At 35.7% G+C, this 20,577-nt stretch overlaps 1 protein-coding gene across 8 annotated transcripts in view; it reads left to right on the forward strand.

Annotated features, from left to right (window-relative positions):
• Nucleotides 1-20,577, forward strand: part of MPDZ (multiple PDZ domain crumbs cell polarity complex component) — a 154,323-nt gene that overhangs the window by 103,768 nt on the left and 29,978 nt on the right. For 6 of the 8 annotated variants that reach the window (XM_059411623.1, XM_059411629.1, XM_059411626.1 and 3 more), the window contains 4 exons: nucleotides 479-571; nucleotides 9,907-10,084; nucleotides 12,869-12,979; nucleotides 17,548-17,646. In XM_059411623.1, coding sequence (XP_059267606.1) covers nucleotides 479-571; nucleotides 9,907-10,084; nucleotides 12,869-12,979; nucleotides 17,548-17,646 — 481 coding nt within the window. The remainder of the gene's footprint in view (nucleotides 1-478; nucleotides 572-9,906; nucleotides 10,085-12,868; nucleotides 12,980-17,547; nucleotides 17,647-20,577) is intronic. The other 2 variants (XM_059411628.1, XM_059411630.1) reach the window with 2 other exon arrangements.

Raw genomic sequence — 20,577 nt, forward strand, 5'->3', positions numbered from 1 at the left:
TAGTTGAAAAGCAAAAATCTAACATTTAGGTCAAAGGAAAAAGGACATGTTCAGGGAGAACCTGGGCACTTAGTTGCTTTCCAAAGTTTTTGTTGTGAAACATTCAAATACAGATGATTATTGGGTTTTATGACTTCTGATCTCAGTCGAAAGGTTGTGTGATTTGACCGAGTTCAGTATTCCTGTCGCTGGAAAATGGATATAACTTGAGTGTATATTTTCTTTAGAGTATTAAATTTCTATAAAAATCAATTGCAAACATTTATCTCCAGACTAACTTATGGTAAATTGATTCTGGTGTCATGTTTTTATTTTCATTTGATCAGGTTTTCTTTTCCTCTTAATGTAAAATTGACCAAGGTGGTGAAAATATGAAGTAGTTCTGATTTTTAGCAAATTGATAATAAAATATATATAAGACAAAACTTGCCCGGTTTTACTAGGATTTTGGTGTATTCACTGTGTAAATTTTTAACAGAGACATTCCAGAACTACCAGAGCGGGAAGAAGGAGAGGGAGAAGAAAGTGAGCTTCAAAATGCAGCATATAGTAATTGGAACCAGCCCAGGCGGTAAGGATGATTTCTGTCTTCTGCCTACTCAGTGTTTAAAGATAGGGAGGTGTGGTTTCTAGTGCTGGATTACAACTTGCTACTCTGACACAGGGCAAGGCGTTTTAATATCCCTTACCCTCCATTTCTTCCTGTGTGCGGTGGAAAGAACAATATGTTATTACACAGGGTCTAAACTAACATGTATACAAGGATTTGGCATATAGTAGGGGCTAAATACAAATAACTAGAGAAAATTATGCCTAAGTAGTTGGGAATGGATTATATTTTCTATAGAGCTCGATCTTGGGTTTAAACCACCAAATGGTAATTTAAATTTTCTCTAGCATTTGTAGCACATATATTCAAAACGTGTGTGTGTGTGTGTGTGTGTAAGCATCTTGTTATCACAGCCTGCAGTTATTTTAACCCATGCTCTGTCTGGAACCAGTTTCATATATAGTAGAAAAGATAGTTTTCCTAAATATGTTCAGATATAACACTATGCATCACTAAGGCATATTTTTGTGTTCCTGCTGAGTAAAATCAAATTGAGTTTCATAGGAATTTACTGAGTCCTGATTATGGATGCAGATGATTTTGTGAATAAAAGGGATGTATGAGACCTAAATCCTGCCTTCAAGGAAGTATAGTGTACTGGGGATTAGGCAAGACACAAAATAATTAAAGAAAAATATAAGGTATTTTACATTGAGTGTAAAATATTAGTAATTGTCATTGGCTATGCCCTCTAAACAGATCTACAAGTGACCATCATAATGATTTCTTGCACTTAGGAAACACCTAATACTTATTCTACAATAAATATATAAAATCCTCCAGAGAGAAAAATTTCTACTGTTCATAAATGTAATGCAGTTTGATGATTTTATTTGCTTATGTTTAAACATTTTTAGGTTGAGTCCTATTCAAAGTATAGGAAACATATTATGTTACTTACACAAAAAACAATAAACATTTCTAGCCATTTAAAATGACTTTTTCATTGGAATCCCTTAAGAAGCTATTTAACCTACTTAAAGAATCAAGGTCTCTCTACATCATTATTCACATTGAGAATAGAATATAAATGCTAGATCAGTGGCAGAAAATAGATTATGTTGTTTCTTATTTATATGAGGATAAAGGCAAAAGTGAGTTAGATGAAATTATTTTGTAGTTGGTGATCATAGTGATAAACTTGAGTTTTGTTGGACAGAAATCACAGTCAAAGAAGAAGATAGATTTGTCAGTTTTAATAATGCTGTTAGAGGAAAAGTACATTTTAGAAAGCAATATGCACAATGTTTAGAGTCTATAAGAGCCTTGTTAGAATTCTGACTTTTACACTTTTTAAGATAAATTTCTTAATCTCTCCTAGCTCTCAGTTACTTCATCTATAAAATAGGTTTGATAGTAAAATCTTTTAAATTTGGAGAATTTAGTGTGATAATGCACATGAAATTTTTAGCCTGGCTCCTGATACATAGTGAGCACTCAGTCTCGGTCATTGGCCTGGTCGATGGTCACCATCATCACTAATAACTAAGCAAATAGAAAATGTTGGACCCATGAATCACTTTGGAATTTTATTATGAGAAAAACTTGGGTGTAGCTTCTGAACTGGAAGATTTTTTTTTTTTTTTCAAAGATTATTTATTTATTTATTTATTTGTCAGAGACAGAGGGAGAGAGAGCGAGCGAGTACAGGCAGACAGAGAGGCAGGCAGAGGCAGAGGGAGAAATAGGCTCCCTGCTGAGCAAGGAGCCCGATGTGGGACTCGATCCTAGGACCCTGGGATCATGACCTGAGGCAAAGGCAGCTGCTCTCTAAAGGTGGTGCAGTGAGGGTATGGGTGGAGCTTCCAGAAATCCTAAGAAGATACCCTGCACTTATTAACAAAGGTACTCTTTTGGGAAGAGGTCACAGAATAGTAAGAGGATGCTTACCAAAATAACCAAAGCTTTTATACAACATGGGGAACGTGATGGGACATTCATTTGTACTGTTAAAAGAAGTTTACTTTCTGTGGAAATAGAGAATATTTTTTAGCAAAGTGTATATTTTAAAATTTTAAATAAGCTGTTACTCTTACTTTGCATGTGATTTCCATTGACAGAATTGGTAGCATACTCTGTGTATCACTTTCTAGCTTGTTGTTTCTCGCTCAGTCCAGTGTCTTGGATGTCTGTCTCGTTGATACTTCATTCATTCAGTGTAGTTGTTGCAGTGAATTTCAACATCTGAATGCACCACAGTTTATTCCCAGGTCAATATTTGACTAATTAATATTTACTTGCTACTATAATAATTCTTTGCAGTAAATATCTCTATTTCCTTATATATAACTATGAGAATTTATCTAGGTATGTATCCATAAGAGGAATTGCTGATTCATAGATTTATTTATTTATTTTAAAATATTTTATTTATTTGTTTGACAGAAAGCACATAAGCAGGGGGAGAGGCAGAGACAGAGGGAGAAACTGACTCCCTGCTGAGCAGGGAGCCCCACACTGAACTTTATCCCAGGACCCTGGGGTCATGACCTGAGCCAAAGGCAGACACTTAACTGACTGAGCCACCCAGGCACCCTTGGCTCATAGATTTAAATGTGTTATTTATCTTCCGATATCAGTCCGCTGTTCCCATTCCGCTTTACCTGCCCACTGGCATCTTCTGCCCCAGTAGAGATCCAGATGGGTATAATTCTGATCTCAGGCTGATTTCATGGGTGATAGGAGTTCTTTGGTAGGTAATCAGCTCACTTTGGGGTACCGGCTGAAAAGGCGCCTCCTCCTACTCCCCTGCCATCAGAAGTTGTCCACTTGCTTTTTTTAAGGTGGCTGTACCAATTTTTACTTCAATTCTTAATATATGAGAGTTCCCTTTTCCCCACAACCTTGTTACCACATCATATGATCATTGAAACAACATGTTTTTGTCAACCTGATAGTTAGAAAATGGTATCTTGTCTTAATAAACAATGTATGATCCAAACAGGATTAAGGTGGTGGGGTGCACATTTTCTCACTCGTCATATGGATTGAATTTTGAATCTTGCTTACATTGCTCAGTAGTCATAATCCCAGTCGTCATCGTAGGAGTGATAAAAGATTGATTGCATGCTGTATGCCAAAGCTTCATTTTGCACTTGGCATACATTCATTAATATAATCCTCACAGCGAACTCTGCTGTAGAGAGACTTACTGGCTCCATTTCACAGCTGAGGAAGGTAAGAGAGACTAAGTAAGTTGCAGAGGGTCACACAACTGTTAAGTAGCAAAAAGTCAGGACTCAAACTCAGGGGCTCAATTCAGAGCTCAGGCAGGCTGGCCTCAGAGCCCTTTTACCTTTGCTTTTCTGAATTTCATTTTTTGTAAGCCCATGTATAGGCTTTAAGAAAGGCTGCCATTTTCCCAGACAACTAACTCTGAACATGTTCTATAAAACCATACCTTTATAGGTCTCGTCTTTTCTGTTCAAAGAATGTTTACAGTGTTCCGTTCAATGAGGGGAGTCTGGTTCCTCAGCACTGTGGTCATTTTGGCAGCCTCGTGTTTGTTATCTTCTCCAGGATTTTAAGAAGTTACAGCCTTTCTTCCAGAGAGTACACTGGATTTGATAACACTGCTATCAGCTGGACCCCATATAGGCAGACAGGGCTGTTCTCCAAAGATTGTGTAACCTCTCTGAACCTCTTCCCTTTAAAAGTGGGGCTAATTAGCGTATCCATCCCATAGGGATGGTGTGACAATTAAATGAAAGTATGTGGTATTCACCTGGAGAATAATACCGAGCACATGATAAGCTCTTGAGTGTTTGTTGCTATTACTTTTATTATTTAAGAAATTATAAGAACCACTTTCCACTTCACACTAACTACAAAGAACCCTAGCCAACATTTGCTTTCATTCTTTCATTTTTTTTTTCCTTTATAGAGAAGGTTTAAGTAGTCCCATGTATGTATCCTGAATTCTTAAATGTTTACTACAAATGGCTAAATATACTGACTTCTTTACTTTTCTGTGTTATCTCAGGAGCTGCTTTAAGAAGCAAGGGAGGATTTTGCTTCTTATCTTTCACAAAATTCCCAGAGTGAAAGAAAATGATGAGTAGGATTTTAACTAGTTTAAACTATTTACACAAACATTATTAAGATTCAGGAACATGGTCACATCCTTTCAAACTAAATAGAGTTTCTAGGATTATCCATTTCTAATAAGGTAATAAATGCTGACCTCATGTGCTTCATTTCCCCCAGCCCTGGTGCTCTTTTATCTCCAGCCTTTTCTTACTGGATAGCCCTCACCACACAGGAGTCCTTAGGCCAATCTTTCCTCTCCTCTGGGAGCTCCTCAAAGCTCCTCAGACTGAGGGCATATGTTGGACCATGCTTTCTTCTCCTGTTTGATGTCCAGCACTGTCTCCCTTCCCGCAGCACAGAACAGATTACAGTCGCGTTATCTCAGAGCTCTCTGCTAGGTTTCTCTTCTTTTTTCCTCTCAGCCCGGCACCTCACTGCAAACATTCTTCTTATGTGTCAGTCTTCCCATAAGACAGGAACTTAATGCGTTCATAGCTCTTATGGCTCTGAGCAGGTATTAAATGTGAGTGTCTGTGCGTATTACATGGGTGGAGGAGGTGCGTTCAAGGCAGAGGAAGTAGCAGGCGCCAACGCCCAGAAGCAGGAGAGCAGGCCTAATGAGCTTCGGGAACAGCTGTGGTCGCTGGAGTGGAGAACAGAGGGCACGGAGCTGTGGGAGCTGAGTTTGGAGAGGTGGTGGTAGAATCAGATCATGTAGGATACTGTCAGCCTCTGCTTTCCATGCCCTGACTGTTAATTACCCAGTCTACCTTGGCAAAGAAGACTTCTACAGGGATAAGCTTCTGACATAGTGTGTGCAGGAATGTTCTTTTCCTTGATTTGATTGCCAAACTCAGAAGTTACCATCTGTTCAGGAGTTGTTGAATTTCTTGATTACTTAGTGTCTGCAATATTAGAGCTCCTGGAAAATGGTACTTTTTATATGGGTCCATGTCCCAGCCTGAAGTGTGAGTCCAGTATTTACATGTAATAAATCAGCTTCAGAAATACAGTAGTGTTTATCAGACTTTATAAAACACATAATTGGGAAACAAAAATGATTTTGTTTTGCTACTGGTAAAACTTCAATAAATTGATAAGATTGGCAAAAATTAACTTATTACATGTTATTACATTGAATATTTTAAAATTTAGTTATAATTTTTAACCATGTGAACCATTCTTAAGTATGCAGATCAGTGACATTAAGAACATTCACATTGCTGTGTAACCTATCATCTATCTCCAGAACGCATCATCTTACAAACTGAAAATCTCTACCCATTAAATTTTAAATAATTCCCCAGTTCTGCCCCCTGCCCTGGCAACTGCCCTTCTACTTTGTTTTTTCCCCAGTTTTTTGTTTCTTTTTTCTTTTTTTTTAAATTGTTTATTTTTTATAAACATATATTTTTATCCCCAGGGGTACAGGTCTGTGAATCACCAGGTTTCTTTTTTTAATTTTATTTGAAACAGAGAGAGATCACAAGTAGGCAGAGAGGCAGGCGGGGGGCAGGGGGAAGCAGACTCCCTACTGAGCAGAGAGCCTGATGCCAGGCTTGATCCTGACCTGAGCCAAAAGCAGAGGTTTAACCCACTAAGCCAACCAGGCGCCCCTCTTTTTTCCCCAGTTTTATCAAAAAGTAATTGAGCATACATCACTGTGTAAGTTTAAGGCATATAGCATTTTGGCTTGATTTTATGTAAATATAGAAATATCATCACAGTGGGTTTCAGGTCTTCCATTTAAGTTCTTAATCCAACCAGTAGGTTTTAGGACTTGAATTTAAATCCTTAATCAAAATTAATTTTTGTGAATGGTGTAAAATATGGGTCGACTTCATTCTTTTACATAGAAATATTCAGTTATCGCAGCACTATTTACTGAAGAGACTGTCTCTTCTCCATTGAGTATTCTTACCTCCCTTATGAAATATTAGTTGACCTTACATTCTTGGTTTATTTCTGGGCTCTTGATTCTATTCTCTTGGTCTGTGTGTCTGTTTTTATGTCAGTACTAGACTGTTTTGATGACTAAAATTTTATAGTTTGAATCATTTAAACTGTATAATTTAAATCAGCTTTAAATCAGGAAGTGTGATGCCGTCTGCTTTGTTCTTTTTTTCCTCAGGATTTCTTTGACTATTCAGAGTCTTTTGTGATTTTGTATAAATTTTAGCGGTGTTTTTTCTATTTCTTTAAAAAATGCCATTGGAATCTATTTGATAGTAATTGCATTGAATCTGTAGGTGGCTTTTGATTATACTTCATGTTTTAGCAATACTCTTCCAACACATGAACACAGGATACCTTTCCATTTATTTATGTCTTCTTTGATTTGTTTTATCAATTTCTTGTTTTCAGAGTACAGATGTTTCACCTCTTTAAATGTATTACTATTTTATTATTTTTATGCTATTGTAAATGAGATCAACTTTTCCCAGAAACTTTGTTGTTAGTGTATAGAAATGCTATTTTTGCATTTTAATTTTTTATCCCACAACTTTATTGAATTAATTGATTAGATCTGACAGTTTTTGGGTTGAGTTTTAGGATTTGTTTATATGTAAAATTATGTCATCTATAAATAGAGACCATTTTACTTCTTCCTTTCCAATTCGGTATTTTTATTTATTTTTCTTGCTGATTGCTCTAGCTAGGCTTTACAGTACTGTGTTGAATAGGTATAGTGAAAGTGGGCACTTTTGTCTTATTCCTAATATTAGAGGAAAAGCTTTCATCCTTCCACTATTGAATATGTTGTTAACTGTGTTGTTACTCTATATGGCCTTTACTAGGTTGAGATATGTTCTTTCTATGCCTGATTTGTTGAGTTTTTATCATGAGCACATATCAAATTCTGTCAAATGCTGTTTTTACTCTATTGAAATGTTCATATGATTCTATTATTTTGTTCTATTAATGGGATTTATCACATTGGTTGATAGCATCCCTGCATCCCAGGGACCCGTCCTGCTTGATCTTGGTGAGTGGTCCTTTTAGTGTGCTGCAGAGTTCAGTTTGCTAATATTTTATTGAGTATTTTTTATACATATTCACCAGCAATATTGTGTACTGTAGTTTTCTTTTCTAGTAGTAAACTTTTCTGGTTTTGGTGTCAGGATAATGCTGGTCTTGTACAATGAGTTTGGGAGTGTTCCTTCCTTTTTGACTTTTGGAAGTGTTTTAGAAAGATTGATTTTTATTCTTCTTAAGTGATTAGTAAAATTTACCAGTGAAACCATCTGGTTCTGGTCTTTTCTTTGTTGGGAGGCCGTTGATTACTGATTCAATCTCCTTACTAGTAATTGGTCTATTCAGATTTTCTATTTCTTCCTGATTCAATCTTAGTAAGTTGTATGTTTCTAAGAATTTTTCCATTTCTTCTAGGTTACCAGTTTGTTGGTGGTTGATGTATAGTTAATAATAATAGCCTCTTATGATCCTTTGATCTGTGCTAACAGTTATAATGTCTTATTATTCACTCATAACTTTTTCGATTTGGATCCCTTTCCTTGGTTAATGTAGCTAAGGGTCTGCCAATTTTGTTTATCTTTTCAAAGAACCAGCTCTTGCTTTGGTTACTCTTTCCTTTCTATTGTCATCTTTACTCTCACCTTCTTTCTGCCAAATTTGGAGTCAGTTTATTCTTTTCTAGTTCATTAGGGCATACAGTTAGATCACTTATTTGGGATCTTTCTAGTCTCTAAATGTTGGTATATATTGCTATCAATTTCCCTCTCAGAATTGCTTTTGTTTCATCCCATAAGTTCTAATATGTTATATCTCCATTTTCATTTGTCTTGTGAAACTTTTTACCATTCTTTCTGTCTCTATGGATTTGAATATTCTAGATACATCATATAAATGAAATTGTATAGTATTTGTCCTTTATTTCACCTAGCTAGCTTATTTCACTTAACATAATGTTTTCAAGGTTCATATGTGTTGTAGCATGTATCAGAATTTTTTCCCTTTCTAAGGCTAAATAATATTCCATGGTATGTATATACCATGTTGTTTATCCATTCATCTTTAGATGGACACTTGAATTGCTTCCACCTTTGGTTATTATGAATGATTTTTCTATGAACATGACTATATTAATATTTCTTCAACACTTTTGTATAATTTTGAGAGGGTATATACCCAGAAATGGAGTTGTTGAGTCATAGGGCAATTCTATTTTCAATTTTTTTTTTTTTTTTTTGGAACTCCTATACTGTTTTCCATAGTGACTACAACAATTCACATTCTACCAACAGTGCGCAAGGTTCCAATTTCTGCAGTTTCTCCTTGCCAGCACTTCTTTTCTCTCTCTCTCTCTTTTTTTCTTTTTAAGATTTTTATTTATTTATTTTTCACAGAGAGAGAGAGAGAGAGACAGAAAGAGCATGAGAGCATGAGCAGGGGAGAGAGGGAGAGGGAGAAGCAGGTTCCCTGCTGAGCAAGGAACCTAATGCAGGTCTTGATGCCAGGATCCTGGGATCATGACCTGAGCCAAAGGCAGACACTTAAACAACAGAGTCACCCAGGTATCTGTTTTTTCTTTTTTTGTTTTTGTTTTTTGTTGTTGTTGTTTTTTTGCTTTGATAGTAGCCATCCCAGTGGGTATGGGGTACGTATCACATTATGGTTTTGCTTCGAATTTCGCTAATAATTAGTGAAGTGAACATTTTTTCATGTGCTTATGTTCCATTTGATTATCTTCTTGGGAGAAATGTCTGTTTAATTCCTTTGCCCATGTTTTTAAAAAATATTCTATTTTTTTGACAGATATCACAAGTAGGCAGAGAGGCAGGAGAGAGAGAGGGGTGGGGGAGGAGGAAGCAGGCTCCCCACTGAACAGAGAGCCCAATGCGGGGCTTGATCTCAGAACCCTGGGTTCATTACCTGAGTGGAAGACAGAGACTTTAACCCACTGAGCTACCCAGGTGCCCCTCCTTTGCCCCAATTTTAAATCAGATTATTTTTTCACTGTTGTGTTTTTGGTGATCTCTTTATATTCTGAATATCAATCTCTTATCCAGAAAGTGATTTGCAAATATTTTCTTCCATTCTGTGAGTTACATTTTTACTTTATTGATAGTATTTTTTTGATTAACAAAAGTTTTTAATTTTGTTGAAGTCTTATTTGTCTGTCTTTTGTTGCCTAAACATTTGGTTTCCTATCCCAGAATCATTCCAAAACACAGCATTGTGAGGCTTTTCCCCCATAAGCTTTCTTATAAGAGTTTAATTTTTTTTTTTTTTTTTTATCTTTATAGGGTTGAACTTTGGAGAGAACCAAGTAAATCTTTGGGTATCAGCATTGTTGGTGGAAGAGGCATGGGAAGTCGTCTAAGCAATGGTGAAGTGATGAGGGGCATTTTCATCAAACATGTTCTTGAAGATAGTCCAGCTGGCAAAAATGGAACCTTGAAACCTGGAGATAGAATAGTAGAGGTACCCTCTAGTGAGCTTTCCGTGCCAAAATTCTTCCTCTGTTCCATCCTCTTTATTAAGGGAATCATTGCCTTCACATGGGTCACTTGACCCATTGTGAAAGTAAAATGTGTTTGTGGTTAAAACATTTCTTTCTTATATGTCCCATTTCATCCATAATCTTTCTCTTTAGTGCATGGTGACAGATTATGTATCTTGATTCAGAGACTGATGTTTGGAGATATAACCATTTTAAAAAACATTGGCCTTGAGTTAAAATAATGAAGTTCTATTTGAAAGAACAAAGCAAATTTCCTGGGGAAAAAATTGAATTGTTTGAAATTAAATATACATGAACATAATATGTAGATAATAGCTACGTTCTCCAGTGATTTTATTTTAAGAAATGCTTATCGTGATCAATTCATTGTAGATTAACTTTATTGGATTATTTTCCAAGTGAGTCCTTTTAGTAAATCTTTTATGCTAATTACCCTGATTGTCTTTTACATAAATGCTCCCACCCCCCACAATCCAGGCTCATGTTTCCCTCTTTCTTTTTCTCAGTGCTATGCCCATTCATCACTGAGGAGTGTGTGTGTGTGTGTGTGTGGTGTGTGTGTGTTTACACACTCATGTATGTGTAACTTTGATTTATGCAAGAGAAGTATTTGGTAAAATTGATTTGGTAAAATTAATTCAAAACAAAGTATAGTATTTTAAATAGACTTTTCTCCCATGGTCACTAGTCATTTACTCAGCAAATATTCCTGGAGCAGCTATTGCATTCCAGATGCTATCACAGGCTCTGGGCATTCTGCAGTAAACAAGGCAGGATGCCTGCTTGTCAAGTGTGACAGACTTAACAAGTAATCACGTCACTTCAGAACAGTGTGATAAATTATCTGATCAGGGAAACTATAGTTATAATTAAGAGGGTAGAGGAAGGGTACCTGACCCAGATTTGCTAAGTTGTCAGGATAACAGAGTTGGTTTCTCAGTAGAAACCAATAACTTTATTACTATAAGGACCTTTATATTTAGTTTATACAAGTGATTGTCTCTCATTTTCTAAATCCATATAACTTACCATTAAAATGCATTGATTATGAAGGTTACAACACTGTAACTTTAAAATGAACATTTTAAATATTGATTTAGTCCTTTACTGGTTGATTATCTGTGAAAGCTGAAGAGGGAGGAAGATTGAGCCTTGGGAGGATACTAGGGCCATGTCTGTTTTGTCTCGTTCTTCCCTCCAAACATTTGTAAGGAAGAATGGTGGGCTTGTTCTCTTTCTCTGCATCCTTACCTTTCTTTCGGGGATATCTTAGCTCCTTTTTAAAGAACCCTTATTCCCAATTTCAGATTATCACAGGCCAGTTTATTTTATGGATAATTCACTATTAAATACCTTTGACCTAAGGAGAAAAAGTAAGAAATATTTATAATTCTTTCTAGAAAGGATTGATCACAGTTTGCACTAAAATGTTGTTTAAAGGTACTGAGGGAGTTAAAGCATCCATCCCTTTCAAATTGAAAAGAAGTCTGATTCTGTGCGTTGTTAAGTACTTTGTGCTGTTTAGCAGTGGTTGTTGAGGGCTGTTATGTATGGGGGCTTTTCTAGTAAGTAAGCAAGCCTTGGGCCTCCATAATCCTGGGGATTCTGAAACCTGTCTCTGCCAAGTTTCTGAAAAAGTATTTAGGCTAGACGAGTCGAGACCTGCAAAGTATTCCATTCTGAGTATAGAGTTCTTTGGACTTGAGCAAAGATATTTAATGTCCTATTAAATGTTTCTACAAGTGAAATATATAGTAGACTAACTTCTATTATTCATTATTATACTAACTTTTATTCTACAAAAAGTGAAAGCCGTTTTTAATATGTACTGACATGCATATTACATTACCTAAGTGTCAATCTAAGAGAAGTTTTCAATTAAATGCATGTAATTCTTTTAAAGGTGATAATGTTCTATGCAGAGATCTAATTAATTTTCTTTTCCAGAATTGTGTCTACTCTGATTATGCTATTTTGTTGTATATATATCCTATTGTGGTAATTGGAAATGATAAAATGATTATAGTATCTTGTAGTTTTCTGGCAGGATTAGCATTTGGCCTTTCAAACTACTTTCCTTCCTATTCATATAGTATGTAAGCTGAGCTGCTCATCACCCAGGCAATCCATGGTCAATAAAAAGTTACAAAATAACATTCATTTTCAAGCTATTTATAGAAGAATTACTAACAAGCACAATTTCTTGGCTTCCAGCTCCTGTCATGTCCACTACAAAGATTCTTCTGCAAAGCTAATCTTGCCATAACCTGATTTTTCTGAACATTAGAATTCTGTTTTTTACTTCAAGCTTCCCTGTACAGAGAGAAACACACAAAACATTGCCCACCCATTTCCCGAACAAGTCTTTAATAGATTTGGAGAAAACATGTACAGTGACTTTCATGATGAACACAGTGCTGCGAGGCAGTTCCCTTTTATTATTTCTTTAATGACTTTGATTTATTAAAGGGATAACCGATACTGTAAGGAAAGCAGAAGTAGAGCCTTCATTTCAACTGATGATTATTTCAGTTGATGATGGGGACAGAAGTCAATGTCAAAATAAGGGACCACAAGTCTGCTGGATAATGAAAAGTTTGAGTCTCACAGGTAGTCTCAGTTATTTTTGATTCTGAAACAGATTTCCCAGGAGGCTCACCCAGGATTCTCAGAACTCCAGATCCACAAATTGTTCTGTTGTTCTATAGCTTCTTGAAATGTTAAGCTGAGGCCTTCCATTGCAGGTGGATGGGATGGACCTCAGAGATGCAAGCCATGAGCAAGCTGTGGAAGCCATTCGGAAAGCAGGCAACCCTGTAGTCTTTATGGTACAGAGCATTATAAACAGACCAAGGGTAAGCGAACAAAAAGGGCAAGGTAGGCAAATCCAAACAATGTTCAACTTGGAATCTAATGTATCAAGGGCCAAGTTGTCTCTAGGAGCAGATATCCAGTCTTAAAATCTCAGGAAACTTGTTAAAATTTTATAATGTTTTTTTTTTCTTTTTTAATTGAGTTGTCCTGAAAATCCCTTCTACCATGTTTAATAAACACTTCACGTCTATTGAAAACACACAGAAGTAGGATCCATTGGTGGCCATAGGTATCTAGATGGATAATTATTAGTATTCATTGTAGTTACAAAATATTTAAGTTGTTAAGAGGAATGTGGTATAATGACTTAGCTTACTATATATGACCTCTCAGTCCCTGAAAAGTCAGAGAGATGACATTTTTTTATGCATATATCCTCCAGACAGAATTTCCAACATATGCAGTCCCATGATCATGTGTGAATCGTCTTGATGTATTTGTCTGTCCCACTGGACATTCTACATAGTGGAAATATAAGCAGTATGATTACATACGAGTGATTTCATACTTGCTGCGTCTCCAGCCATGAGCACTTCATCACTGAATAGCCCCCAGTACAGACAAAAACCTACTAACCCATTTTACCATCAGTCATGACAGATAAAATGGCTTTAATGCATTTAATGAATGTTGTTGATGGAGAAGATACGAAGTGAGTCCTTGTGTGTTGGATATGCCCTAAAGATTCTGAAGATGAAAATTATGCCGAGTTTGAAACTTTTTTTTTTTTTTTTTTTTTTTTTTTACTATTCCTTTATGTCTCAGTGAAAAAGATTATTTACACGAGCAGAAGTTTTTGAGCATATTTGGGCCACATACCCCTTGGAAAGTTCTTCAGAAAAACACACAATCCTGAAAAGTTTGCATCTCATTTCAGGAGCTTCCTAGATGTCCTGAAAGCCATAGAGGTTCTACTTCTGGATTTTAGTGAAAACAGAACAAAACAAAACAACCCTGTCAAAGTGATTCTCTTTGAAATATCTGCTCATTAGCTTTGAGGTTTGGTTGTCTTTAAAAGGAAAATGTTAACATATGTGAGGGAAATTAAAAGAACCATCTAAAACTTTAAAATTTATAATTTTTTATCTTAAAATTAAGAATATAAGAAATCAGTGCTCAGATGATGGAAAGACAGTAGCAAACATTTCTGTAGACGAGATCAGTAAAAGTAACTTCTCAGTATTTTGGGCAATGTAATTTAGAGTGACCAAATTTATCCTGTTAGTCTTTCCTTTTGTTGTCAAGACAGGTGTATTAAGGAGGACACATATTTCATAGAGCACTGGGTGTGGGTCATAAACAATGAATCTTGGAACACTAGAAAAATAAAATAAAATTAACAACAACAACAACAACAACAAAGACAGGTGTAGCTCTGGTCTGGGTTTACTGTAAAAGATGAATTCAGTAGTTCTTATGTAAGCAGTTATCTTCACATCTGCTGTTTTAATCATTCAGTTGTTAGGTAATAATTATCCATTCAGATGAGAAAATCTGCCAAATGTTGGGTGGCATCATGCTGCATTCTCTTCAAATGGTATTCAGTTTGTTTAAATAACTACAAATCTTTCCACATTTGTTTCTGTTTGTTGTGTCAAACCTAAATACAGCACGATGGCATTGGTGAATGGCTGTTTAAGTTTAAAACTATTTTTTGTGTGGGTGGGTTTTATTCTTTATTTCCAACTTTTATATCACGTAGGACAATACTATAGACTGCTGAATAGGATTCTTCATTGTACTTTTAAAAACTTAAACTACAAACATTTCTTTCAATGCCAGTCATATTTTCTAATGAGCTGAGAAGGTATTTTTCTCACACACCTGGAAAATATTCCTATTTTACTCTCTGAGGTATAATGACACTTGATTTTATAGCAATTATTCCAGGAGAAATCTTGCCTAGAGTGACATGTTTAGTCAAGTGAAATGTGCCAGGACTCAGGGCATACTGCCCCAACAAAGGGCACCCTGGCCTGTTCCCCTGATGCAGGTCATAAAAACCCTCATGTGAGAGATGCTCTTCCTGTACCTGGAGAAAAGAACATCCTTACCTCCAGAAATGCAGGGGCCCTGGGAAGGATCTGAATATACACACCTTGCTAAGTTTTCCCCTGTTTCCCCACTTAGCTCATACCCTTGTCCTATCAAATTTCGCTCACTTTCCACCCTCAAGTAAACCTAGTGTTAAAACATTCCTGTTTAACCATTTCTTCTGGTCTTCGCTATCTTATGAAGGCCCTGTGTCACATAAAAGTTAACATAAATCAATACTTATATATACTTTTCTCTTGTTAATCTTTTTTTTATTACAGCTGGAATCTTTTTTTTATTACAGCTTTTTATTTCCAGCTGGAAACCTTAGATGAATAGAGGAAAGGTATTTTTTCCTCCCCTGAATATGCATTCAGCTTTGAGAAATCAGAATTAATTTTGCATTTAACATGAGATCTACTTGATTTTCAGTGATTTACTTCCTTATGAAATAATCATGCCTCTAGTAATCTAAAGAAAAAAAAACCACAAATACATAAGAATCTCTTAATGGAAAATGTTTATTTGTACATGAATTAAACTTCAAAAAAATCTTAGTCATAAGCTGAAAAGACAGTCTCTTTGACACGTAGACTGTTCAAGAATCAGAACTTCAGAGAACAGAGAATAATAATGGAATATTTAATAATAAATTCTATACTTCCTGATTTATTACTGACTGTTCCATCGGTTGGACTACATTGTCTCCCCAAAGGGTAGGCCCTATTAATATGGGCCAGAGAATGTTTTTGTCTTCCCTGTGTTTCTTCTTAGTTAATAACATTTCCATTCCTATCAGCCCTTAGAACTATAAACAGAGTTTCATCGTTGATTTTTTAATAAGAAATACGGCCTGTTTCTCTAAATCTTTTCATAGTAATAGATCTACCACTTCATTTGCCATGCTCATGCTGTACTTTTATACTTTGCTATCAGGGCCAAATTCTAATCCTGTAAGAGCTGGAAATTGAAACAAATTATAAAGCAAAACAAAAAGCTAGAGCTCTCTCTAAATATTCCATTTCTTGCCATTATCATTCTATTTATTTAATTGTTCTACAGAATTATAAAGAAAATATAAAGCCTAAAAATTCTATGTATGAGGTTTGGAAATAATTTCCAACTTCCATAGCATTGAGTTATTTTGTGTAGAATATATTTTTAATCTCTGCCTAGTCATTTTTTTCCACCTTAATAAATGGTCGTGTTCCTTGGCATTTGTGATCTTTTCTTTTGTAAAGCAGGAGTTGACATTTAAACTGAAAAGCAGAGAGAAAGTTGAGATGAGCAGAAATGTCATTGTGCCCATTTCTTTTTCCCGTCTTCCCTCTGTAGGAAAAACATTGCAAGAAGAGCAGATTGAAAGGGTAATGTGGCATAAGCTTTAGTGCAGGCGTACTGAGGATATAGAGTCTTTCCAGAGTGTTCTCCCAGACAGGGTGGTGTCACATGACAACCTCTCCCTACTCTTGATGCTTGCCAGTAGGACTTTTTTATAGACAGAAGTAACACAAACATTTAATTGGAGCCAAAATGAATTTTAAATGTCTGCAATTTCCCCTGAAAGATATAGTCAATAAAAGGAAAAGATAGCGGGTATGAAAAGAAGGAGAAGAATTTATTGTGTTGAGGAAATTACTTTTCCTTTTTTTTTCCTTTTTTTTTTAAACTATGAAAATGCTAAATTCTATCTGGCAGTCATCCTGCCTTTAATATGTATATTCAAATCCAATAGTCCTAGCTCAGGGCATATATCAAGCAAGCCACAAAAATCTATGAGAAGCCCTCTAATGCAGGACTTCAAATATATTCAAAGCCTCATACATTTCCTCTATCATGGGAACTTTTATAGGAAAATTTTTTAAAGAATCAGTGTTTCTACCTCCACAAAAAGTACTTAGAAATAGAGAACATCACTGAACAGTGGTTCATTTCTTTAAAGTTGTTGATTTCATTTTTTTAAAATGAGAAACTACTATTGATCTGAACCCATCTTAATCTCTAGTTTAAGTATGAAAATTTTCCTTCCTGGGAAACAAGATAAAAAAAGTCATGAGGGTTACCAGTGAATTAGCAAACAAATGTTTAATTTGCATTCTGAAACAGACCATCCTTTTATTTTACAAAAAAAAGTGCATAATTTTAAATGTAAACAAAAAAACAGTTGTGGTTTTAATTTTGATAGCTGCTCACTGATATGCATGGGACATAGATAAATATATAAAGTGGGCAAAATTTATGTGCATCTCTCTGTTATAGTGAAAATAAAAGAAATTTAGTATCAGTTTCATGAATTCATTTCCTTGGTGGCCAGTTTGAGATTTGGGTATAGATTCAGGACACTAGAGGTAAACCTTTAGTTCTTGACTGTTGAATATGACGTTGTTATTAATCAGTGACTAGATCTGACAGGATCTAGTTTTACACCGTGATTTCAATCAGTACTTTGTTCTTAAAACTGAGTTGTGTTAAGTACATTTCTTTTGCGCTCAGCGCCTCTTATGTTTCCTTTTAGAAATCCCCTTTGTCTTCCTTGCCGCACAACCTTTACCCTAAGTACAACTTCAGCAGCACTAACCCATTTGCTGATTCTCTACAGTTCAACGCTGACAAGGTTGGATAATGCCATTGTCTTGCCATTGCCTTTTGCAAACGTTTCATTCTTTGTTACTATGCCTTTGTCCTAGTTCACTGTTTACTAAATTTGGGCAGGGAACAAAACAAAACCAAACCGTGTGTTTGGAGTGGGCATGCAAATCCTTTCTTAAGCACATTTTTTTTTTGCCAGAGCATATTCATTTTTATAGCTGAAATTAGATGGCCCTCTTGAACAGTAGGGGAGAATCGTGAGTCCAATGCCTTTCCTCTGTTTTGTTGTGAATTTAATTTTCTGATATTTAAATTTTTGCTAATTGCCAAATGTATGAACTACTTTCACACAAAATTTATTGAAAGCCTTGTATTCGTTTAAGTCCTTCTCAGACTTATACAAGGTGGTCCTAAAAGCCCTTGTGTGTGTTAGTCACTCCATAGATAACTGGGTATATGCGGGAGTGTGTTGAATGTTCATAAAATGTGTCCGTGCAAGTGCCTGAATCAGGAAGCATGTAACTGTTTCAATGCTCCTAAGCCTAGACGTGGATATTCTCATACTCTATTGGAATTCCAAACCCAAAACTAAAACAAAAACTTACAAGAACTTGTTCATTATAATTTGATCATGATAAGGAAGGAAGCTTTCAACAATTTCAGGAAACATTTTATGACTTTTCATTGGCTTTTCATGTTGCTATAGTATGGATAACCAAAGATGCTGTACCTGAAGGAGTATGTTTTCTGTTACTGTAGGAATTACAGAATTCAAGTAGAGTTACCTTCCGTTGTTCCCCAACTAACCCTTTTGCTCCCACACCATTTAAGGTTTGTCTCAGTGTGAAATTTTTGTGAATAAGTAGGTGTGTTACTGCGTGCTGTGTGTGTGTTATACTTGTGTGCGTACATGGCATGGAGTGATTTCAAGCACACTTTACCTTTTTTTTTCCCCCCGATGAAGGCTAAATGATCTTAAAGAGTTGTATTTTTATTAATAAGCCTTTTTTTATGTGACAGTTCTTTATTTTTTATTTTCAATTAGCCAACATATAGTACATTGGTTTTTGATTAAGAAGTGTCAACAATAATCTAATTACACCGATCTCATTGAGAATGAAGGGTTATATCTAATTACCCGTTTTTGTAAATACAAGCTTGTATTTGCTTTATAATTTATCAGTAATGTTAGGATGCCATTTTAGTTTATTCACAGAATGAAAATGTTGTGCCTAAGTAAAGTCTTGAGTGACTTTTTAGACTGGCAGATAATGTGTTTTGTTTTTTTGTTTGTTTGTTTGTTTTGTTTTTTTAAGGTAAATGGAAGCTCAGGAAAGTTACGAAGTGAGATCTATTTCATTTGCATCCATAAATTTATTAAAATTATGGGAAGTTTAAATCAGTTTTTGTTCCCTTTTTAAAAAATCAAATGGGCTTAATTTATACTTGCTAATCTGTTACTATAGCTAAGTTTTTTTTTTATTTTAACCAGAAAAACTGTAAATTATATATTTCCCTCTGCCCCAACCTTCATATGTTAAATAAACCTGGATTGGATCTAATGAGGTTTCTTGTTTTTTGGTCATTTCATTTGTACTTTGTTGACCTGGAGTTTTATGGGACAGCACTTAGGAAGATGACAGGGTTTCGTTTGCACTGGTACTTTTTGTCTGTGTGGCCAGTTGTGTATAAACCAAACATTTTAACACAGTAGATTCTGTAACTTGAAAATCTGTTGCCTGTAAGTCTCTGCCATTCAGCTCTCCTTTACTAGAAAACAGTACTTGATGTTTATTATATTCATTTTGGGGCAGCCTAGAATCCTGAAGTGGTTTCTGAATCAATAAAGAAAGATCACATTCAGTGTTATATCATTTTAGTATTAGGTATATTTTGTGGTATTCTGATTCTTGACACTAATTAGTAATTCCTAAATATTTGTTCATGGTTGCCATTTGATGTGTTCTATAGGAAGTTTGTTTATTTTTAAGTTTTAAAAAGATTTTATTTGTTTATTGGCGAGAGCAGAGGGAAGCGAGAGAGGGAGGGTGAGAAGCAGGCTCCCCACTCAGCAGGGAGCCCATGTGGGGCTCAGTCCCATCATGACCTGAGCTGAATGCAGAGACCCAGGCACCCCTGGAGGTTTTTTTAAATTGTAGTCTTTTTCCACATCCACACTTATAAAACAAAATGAGGTATATCAGAGGTATTTTATATGAATGAAAGGTAAAATAAAGAAGGATAGGAAAAATGTAGGATCAAGGCTTCAAGGATAGCTTCCTACCATGGTTAGAACTTAAGTTGGCTATCTCTGTTGAATTTGGTACCGTCTTACTATGGAAATTGGAGGAGAGAGCATGGTGTAATGGAAAGCGCATTGGATTAAGAATTAAGGCAAAAGAAATCTAGTACCAGTGTGATTTTGAACAAAATCTTCTCATGGCCTCAAGTTTTTCACGTGCAAAATGAATAAAATGAACTCAATGACTTACTGGCCTTTAGAACTCTAATATTCTATTCGACAATCTGTAATAGAAGAACTTGATATGAAATCCCTTTTTGAAATAGGGCCCATAGCCCTCAGTGACAGCAAGTGTGCCACACTTTGGGTTTGTGTGCAGTGGTCTCTCCTGTTTTCTCATTTACCTTTCAAGTCACCCTGGCAAGGGAAGGATGGTGGTGTCACTTAAAGCCAGCCCCTCCGATCTGAGTCTGGGTGTTCTGTGCTCACTAACTGGCTCCCGTGGTAGATGAACTTGCATGTAAAATGCTCATTCTCATGGCTTTGTTAAGAGAGTCATTTGGAGAGCGGATTCAGGTAGCAGTGAAGAATTATTTGTATATATATATATATATATATAGTCTGATGAGTGACGTCTGGACTTTAATTGCTTGATTAACTTATTTGTTAGTTTTGTTCTTATTTCTTGGAAGACTTCTCTAGGCCCACAAAATC

This window comes from Mustela nigripes, chromosome 9, assembly GCF_022355385.1.
Source record: "Mustela nigripes isolate SB6536 chromosome 9, MUSNIG.SB6536, whole genome shotgun sequence".
Taxonomy (NCBI): Eukaryota; Metazoa; Chordata; class Mammalia; order Carnivora; family Mustelidae; genus Mustela; species Mustela nigripes.